This window comes from Brassica napus, chromosome C3 (assembly GCF_020379485.1).
Source record: "Brassica napus cultivar Da-Ae chromosome C3, Da-Ae, whole genome shotgun sequence".
In the NCBI taxonomy this organism is placed as follows: domain Eukaryota; kingdom Viridiplantae; phylum Streptophyta; class Magnoliopsida; order Brassicales; family Brassicaceae; genus Brassica; species Brassica napus.
In genome coordinates, this window is record NC_063446.1 from 26,239,895 (window position 1) to 26,247,995 (window position 8,101).

Consider the following 8,101-nt stretch of genomic DNA (forward strand, 5'->3'; position numbering starts at 1 on the left):
AGGACGTCTGGTAACTGCCATAGGCGAATGAGTGTGATCTGGACCATTGATTGAATCGTTGGCCAAAAATGATACCGAAAGGGTGAAACCTTTGGAAAGGTAACTGCCCCTTCTTCTATAAAAGGCAGGCAAGTCTGTGCCTTTGCAGGCACTCCAGGGCTTCCTCATACACCCTGAAACACAAAGAAAATCAAAGAAAACACAGAGAGTTGGTCGGATTTAACATCCAACCTCAAGAATAGTTTGAAGGCCATAAAGAGGCAGTTTTGGGAGAGATCAAAGGGAAAGTTATGAACGACCCTTTGATTGGTTTTGATTTGTGTTATTAACACCCAAAGCATCCTCCAGGGCCTGAAAATACACGCAAATGGTCAGGGAAGAAGATAGGAGGCCGGATCCCACTTCCAATGGCTGAGACAGCCTTGAAGGCAGATGTGTGTGGAAAAGCAGTTCCATGGGCAACAAAGAGGGAAGTGATGCACGACCCTTGGGTGGTGTTTGATCATGGATGAACACGTCCTAGGCTTCCTCTGTGTCTTGGGAACACACGCAAATATCCAGGAAAGAAGGGAGAAGGTCGGACTTCACTCTCAATGGCATGAACAGCCTCAAAGGTGGATGCAGTGTAGAAAGTGGTTTCATGGGAGTTCCATGGAAGGGATGATGGGTGCGACCCATGAATGGATCTTATCAATACTGGAAGTATATGATAAGGGCTTGATAAAGGCGTGGCTTGGATGATCATGGCCGTTCATGATAAAGAAGGCACATGATATATTCAGATCATGTATAAGGTAACCGATTTTATAATTACTTTCCAGTTCATGTTTCTGTCTCTTGTGGTGTGGTTAAGGCCAAGTATGGCACTCCCCTTGAAGACCATATATTGTGATGTAAACTAAGGATCCAGGATCTTGAGGAAAGGGGCAGATCTTAGTTGATCTAACTCATCAATGTAGGATGGTGGTTAGATGATATTCATTGGATAGTTATCCATGATGGATTATGGATTGATGTTGGGACTGATCATGATGTGAATCATTGATCCGGCTCATTGAGGAGACACATGGGGGTCCTAGTATTAGAGGAACCATGTGGAGTGCAAAGTCCAATTCGTTTGGAACCAACAACAAGCAAAGGAGATGAGTAAGGCTAGTACTTGTTGGCATGGACCACAAGTATTGAGCTGGTGTATTTATTCAAGGAAGACCGTGTGTGATCTGATCTTGGGCAAGGATGGACGACCTGATCCACAGGTGATGGATCAAGGTGTCTGATCTGATTGATCAAAGGATGCACCGGTTGTAAGAGCAAGATTGATCGGGTTCATTGGGACATGGTTCCATGGCCGGTTAGGTAAGTATGAAGACTCATCAGTTCTGAGTCATGTAGGGTGGTTGGTTGATTGACTTAGGATCTGATGGGCATTATTAGTCCATGAGAGGACTTGGCTCCAGGGGAGCATACGCTTGAGACTTGATAGCACTGGACCATGGCCTTGGCCGGTTCAGGAATGATGTCCATGGCATTGGCCGGACTGATCATGATCGGGATCCATATGATATGGTCGATTCATTGGATTCCGATTATGGAAATCTCTTAGTTAGAATTTATCATGAGTTTCCATAAATTTTAATTAATTTTTGGAGCACTTTTGGAAGTGGCCAGAAATGCACCTAAAACTTCCCAAAGGTTACTTGGTATGTGGGGATGGTTGGTTGAATAACTATGTACCCAAGGGAAGAGTTTATGCAGGTCTAAGAGAACTGTACGAGTAGACGGGGAGCTGGTCGAAGCTACCTCACAGCTCTATCATCTGGAAGAGAGTAGATGGAACCTCAAGTGAAGTGGTTCAGCTCAGCTAGCTGGATGAGCTAGCTAAACAACTAAGTCAGCTGGGACAATGAGCTAACAAGCTCTGTGGATGTGGCAAAGGTATGATCTAGCAATGTTGCATAGATCTAGATAGAATGGTTAGGGGAATGAAATCTCGGATTTGTATGACTTGATTTGGGTTCAGGATCAACCTTGGAGCTAGCTGGTAGTTGAGTGTAATAACCATTAGCTGAGGTGATTCGACCAGACAAGTAATATATTGGTTGTAGACCAATGGTTAAGTAGAGAATATCCGCTGCGTATGACTTGAAATGATCTAAGCTAGGGAATGACTAAGGTAGTCTTAAGCTAAGGTCTAAGTTAGCCCTCGCCTATGGGCGATAATATAGATAAAGGGCAAAAAATTGTGAGGTTCGGTCAGTGTGTGGACCGAGCGACGTGAGGTATCGACCGCGGCTTAGGCAGTCGGGTTGGGGCCTTACATGTGCCGGAGTGAAGTCTTCATTTTGGTGGAGGAGCTTGCTGAGCGGCGGCCTCGAACTCCGTGCTTGGGAGAGAACGAGTTATCTGACAAACTATATTATACTATTTTTTAACGGAATAATGTAAAACACCCTATGCATATCAATAGAGAAGGAAGAGTGTTGTAATATACTATACTGTGTCCATAAATATAATAATGAGAAATTAATGTTTTGACGTACTTTGCCTTATTGTCTTTACATCCTAACATACTTTCCACTTGAGCTGTACTTTGTGACTAGCTTTTTGATTTTATGTTCTCAAAATGCCCTTGATGTAAAAGTGACTTATATATGTCGTAAAAGGTAAACATTAGTTAGACTGTTTTATTACAATTAATTGGTAGATTTATTGTGTAGGGTGCATTGATGGGGACTGTTAGATTAAAGTTTGTGGTTGTAATTAACTTTTGGTAGGTTTATTTTGTTTTTGGTTTCAGTAATAACCGTTGGATTGTGTTCAAGGACTCGTGTAGAGTGTTGGGGTCAAACAATGTGTGGTCAGATGTAGATGTTATGTGGTCAGTGTTTGCGTGGACTGAAGGAAAGTTAAAGACAAGTATTTTGATTTCTACCCCACGAAGCTTTTCTGTTCTCTTCCTCATGAACCAGTTCTTCGTCGTTGTTTATATTTTCATCTCCGTAAAGAACTATCGTAAAATTGAGAGTGATATTGTAAAAGTGTGAACACTGACCATAATCCTTCTTCTCTCTAAAATGTCCATCACCTAATAACCTCTAACCACATAACATATATGCACTGACCACACAATATTGCAAAAGTGTAAACACTGACCATAACCCTTCCTTGTTCTCTTCCTCAGGGGCAGCAGCAACATGAAGAGTTATGGTCAAGAATTCTTGTGGGCAGTGACTAGTAGGTCAGAGGTTGACATTTTGTGGTCAGGGTTTAGAGTAAGTGAATTGGTTATGTGGTCAATGGATGTATAGACACCAGTCATGTGTGTTGGGTTTGGTTGGATAGGAATATGTTGGTTGTGGGTTAGATGAAAGATTTTTGGATAGTAAGTTGGTGAGTTGGTGCCCCTTAAGACAGTTATGGCCATGGCTCAAGTTAGAAGTGGATGTAGTCAGAGGTTAGAGTAGACAAATTTTTTTCTGGGATGGTTGTGGGTTAGATGAGAGATTCAGTGTACTGGATATTGATCTGAGTTCTCGGACGGTAGAAGAGAGGCATGAAGTTTTGAAGCCTTGGAAGTTTTGAATTCTTGGAAGTGTACATATCGAGGAAGGAAGAGAGGAGTGAGATTGGTTTTGTAGAGGAAGAGACTGTGACGCGCCGTCGCTTTGAAGAGGCGAGACGGAATCGAACCGGAAAGCTCATTATCGTGGAGGTTGAGACATCGCAAGTTGATTAACGAGCCAAGCTTTAATGGGATGTGTCTGCTGAGATGTTTTCCAGCGAGGAAAATTTCGACGACATTGTGGATTTTAGAGTTTTCTAGAAGGGTGGCGTACAAAACGTAGGGGATAAGATATCGTGGATTTAGGGATTCTAGTTGGTTTTAGGTTTTGTTCAGAGCAGGGTGTTTTTATCATTCCATCAATCAGAAGTATGCCTCATGTTGGAAGTATGTCAATGTGAAAAAAGACCTCTAGAAAGTATATCTAAACGTAATAATTTATAGAATAATATATTGTTGTGCACTATTTACCAGATATAATAGTCATCATTTTACTAGTTAAAGTATGTCTACTACACTCTCCCCAGATCCTTTGCAACGGAATTGGAAATGATAGAGACGCTACGGATATGCTTTCCGGATTTCAACATTATTCATGTTCCACGAGCGCGCAATCAGATTTCAGACTTTTTAGCTAAAACTGTTAGATCCTTCCATAGATAGTTACATTTTATTGGTTGTTCTATTCCGGTCTGGGTACCCAGACCACCTCAAGTTTGAGTAATAGAATGGTCTTTCGACGTCAAAAAAAAAAAAAAACACTCTCCCCAGCTCCCACGTGGGAAGCTTTAAGACCAAGGGAACAGCAAAAACAGTGGGAGCTCCCACGTGAGAAGATTTAAGACCAAGGGAACAGCAAAAGCAGTGGGCTGATACTGTCTGGTTCAAAGGATCAGTTCCAAAACATTCATTCCCAATGTGGGTGCAAATGCTGATCGTCTATGACCAGACTGCGCCTTGCCTGTTATAGGGCATCCAACTTTCACCCTCTTTGTTGCTCCTGCTCCACAGATTCTGAGACTAGGGACCATTTTCTGCTCACCTGTGATTACTGCCAAGAAGTTAGTGCCTTTCACTCTCTCGACTTAACCCTCTAACCCGACTTTTACACAACTGGAACAAGCTGCTCTCCTGGATCCGAACTTCTTCAACGGTCTGTCCCTCAATCCTAAGGAAACTAGCAGATAATTGAACGGTCTACCACATATGAAATCGCTCGCCTCATCTACTGAGAAGTGCTGGACACGATCATTGCCTATAGATATAGGAAGCATTTCCGCTCCCTTATGTCTCTTGGGTCACTTAATCATCTGTGTTTATTACCTCCCTTTACTCTAGCTTGTTTTTTAAACTTTTTTTACCATTCTAGGGTAGACATTAGATTACACATGTTGTAATAACAATAATTAATATGATATTAGCATTCTTAGCAAAAAAAAAAACTGGTTAAACATTGCATATTCTAGGGGATCCCCATATTCTAGAGTAGGAGTGAATTTTGATACGTTCTTGGCAAGAATAAAACGTTACAAGTGAATTTTTATATGGCTTTTGGCAAGAATAAAGCGTTACACGTCTAAGGACTTCACTAAGATCAAGAATATATGAGTTGTCTATGTAATATAAATATGTATAATTACTAGTAATATCATTTTTATTGAAAATTATTTTAAATTCTAAAGATATATTAGATAGCAAGCACTAGTCTGATACTTTTTTTTAATAATCTTTTTCAGATACCCATCACTGATTCAATCGACATTCCGTAGGAGGAACAGGAAACCTACGCTTATCAGAACAATAATCGTATGTCACGTACTTCGCTCTCACATTCTTGAATGCCGTAGTTTCATTTGCACTTAACCTACTATATTGGATCGTATTCCAGTAGTAGGTTGTTGAACCACATGCTTCCGCGTTAATGTTCCCACCATCCGCGTGACAACCAGAATCAGAAAAACTTTGAAAATTGGCTTTAAAAGGAGCATATGACCAATTAATTTTGGCCTTACCACCGTCTGTTGCCCATCCCTCACCGTTCCACAGACTAGCAATCACTGTCATCGGCTTTGATGGATATCCTACGCCATATTTTTTGTTATTTTTGAATATTCGTATTGGAATTTTGTCCACGTAAAACCTAGCATATCAGGAGAAACAAAAAAATGTATATTATGAAATCATCATGGTGATTGAAAATATAAACGTGAATTGTATTGCTAGATGTTTCAAGTTGTTGGTGGAACGTCTATGTTAGAAAAAACAAAACAAATTTTCCATTGTATGTATAGGTAAACGGTTTAAACTTAGCAATATTGTAGAACTGTTCAAAACAAAGTCTAATATTCGCTAATTAATTTTCAATTTATTTGCTTCATGTTCTTGTTAGTAAGCTTTAAAAGAAAAGATGTCGTACTCTTTCGTGATTGAGTATATTGAAATTTAGTCGTGTATGTATTCAAGTTTCTTCTATTCAGAAAGGTTGGACACACATTAGATAATTGTGTGTAAAAATTAAACAAATATAAATAGAACAAAGGGAGAGAGAGAGAGAGAGAAAAACATACACAATTTGATAAGGATTCCAGAGAATCCCATAAGTGTGGAAATCTGTGGATGGATCGAACCAAAGAACAAACTTTTGTTCTCTATTTCCTTGACCATTGTTGAAGACATTTGTTTGAATTTGTATCGGTTTTCCATCTCTATTCCCCAGGAACTCGAAGTCTACCTCGTCGTGGGTATCTCCCTTCGAAGTCAACTGAAACCAAAATACACAAAATGTATAAAGAAACATATTCACTATGTTGAAAGTTCAATGTACGTAATGAAGAAGCTAAAACGTGAACGTACATAAAAAGCTGTCACAACTCCAGCAGAATCTTTTGGAGGCAACTTGATTCTCATTTGAAAGAATCCTGATCCGAATTTGTGTTTAGACTCAAAAGCAGCACCTGTTTGTATTATAAATTCAGATACTAAATCATAGTTAATTATATTCACACTTACAATACTAGCTAGTTTAACAACGTAAACTATTTAAATTGGAAAATCCCAAACCTATATAACCCCAAAGCTTGCATCATAAACCATAAAATCTTAACATTTTGCTTAAACATGATGATCAGTTCAAATATCCAAGAACTAGATATACAAAATAACATCATGAGGACAAATTCTTGCATTATAAGCTAAACAATCAGTTTTTAAAATTATCTAAAATGTATGAAAGTGAGAAAAAGAAAAAAAAAACTATAAACTCTGAAACCAGGAGATATGCAAATCAAAAAAAGAAAAATTTGGAAGGACTTTTCATACTTGTTGTAATTTAAAATGTAAGTTTTTCTTCATTGTTTCAGTTCTATTGTCATTAACATGCATCTTGATAATTTGAATCCACAAAGATGACAAATTATCATTTTCTTAGTCTATATCGATATATGTGTGTTGTAATATTTTAAAAGAGATAAATATAAACCTCAATTATATTAATTTTAGAAAATGTTAGAAGATTAAGTTTGAATTGAAATCGACGACATTGTGCCTTATATAGAATATCTACCGAAATCAATACATATGCACCCACATCCTTTTACCGCGGCGTTATTAAAAATGAAAAAATCAATTAATCAACCTGCAGTTTTGTCCATGGAGAGCTGGACTTCTCTCCCTTGGTTGAGTTTCAAGACATTTCCCCACGTAACAACATAGTTTTCATCGAACCCTCCACCTCCAGGAACCTGGGCATCAACGGTAGCGATCAAGAACAGTACTAAAACAAAATCTAAAACTGAAAACATATATTCTCTCTTATTCATTTGAAATTTTATGTTTTGAGTATGTTTCTTACGGAGTAGACACCTCCCCCCCTTTTTATATTTGGGGTTATTGTAAGGGGTTAATTAGAAGCCTGAATTGTCAAAAAAATTATTTTGGTCAACAAATATTTAATTAGGTAAATAATATTTTGGTCAATGACACTCTGATACTATTACTTTTTAGACTAAGCAAATATTTATTGATAAGTATGAATTCTAATATATAACTAGATTTTTAGCAGCACTTTAAAAGTGCCGAATTTATTTCAGTTCAAAATTTTATTATTTTTAATGACAAGATTATATGTGTTTTATATAAAATGATCTAATCTATTTAATATTATGTTTGAAAATATTCATATTTGTTAGACATGATATATAAATTTGTCAACTTATCCATGATTTTAATACAATTTATTAGTTTAATTATCATGATATTGTTAATATATAATATCATGATATTTTGAATATTTAATTAATAAATAGATATTAACAATTTATGCTAACAATATCTACTGATAATATCATAATTACGTTTATCTTATATATTTATGATTTTAATGGCTAATACTATAGCCAATTTCTTTGATTCTTATTAGAAATATTGATCCAAATATAAATTATTATAAATTTATATATGACTATACTAATATATTAATTAATCGATTTTTTGGTTTATTCGGTTGGATCGGTCAATACAATAAACCATAAATCCCTACTA

At 37.4% G+C, this 8,101-nt stretch overlaps 1 protein-coding gene across 1 annotated transcript; it reads right to left on the reverse strand.

The window, feature by feature from the left end:
- Positions 1 to 5,198: 5,198 nt before the first annotated feature.
- Positions 5,199 to 7,834, reverse strand: LOC106400399 (xyloglucan endotransglucosylase/hydrolase protein 2). Its single transcript, XM_013840764.3, has 4 exons — positions 7,197 to 7,834; positions 6,416 to 6,516; positions 6,130 to 6,323; positions 5,199 to 5,702 (listed from the first exon to the last, which is right to left on the reverse strand). The coding sequence occupies exons 1-4, from the start codon at positions 7,378 to 7,380 to the stop codon at positions 5,306 to 5,308; spliced, it is 876 nt and encodes a 291-aa protein (XP_013696218.1). The 5' UTR covers positions 7,381 to 7,834; the 3' UTR covers positions 5,199 to 5,305.
- Between the last annotated feature and the right edge of the window lie 267 nt (positions 7,835 to 8,101).

Coding starts and splice junctions, on each gene's coding strand:
- LOC106400399 (XM_013840764.3), bottom strand. CDS start 7,380: ATGAATAAGAGAGAATATATGTTTTCAGTTTTAGATTTTGTTTTAGTA. Junction 6,517..7,196: donor CTCCATGGACAAAACTGCAG/GTTGATTAATTG, acceptor TAATACAAACAG/GTGCTGCTTTTGAGTCTAAA. Junction 5,703..6,129: donor TGGAATCCTTATCAAATTGT/GTATGTTTTTCT, acceptor CTGATATGCTAG/GTTTTACGTGGACAAAATTC.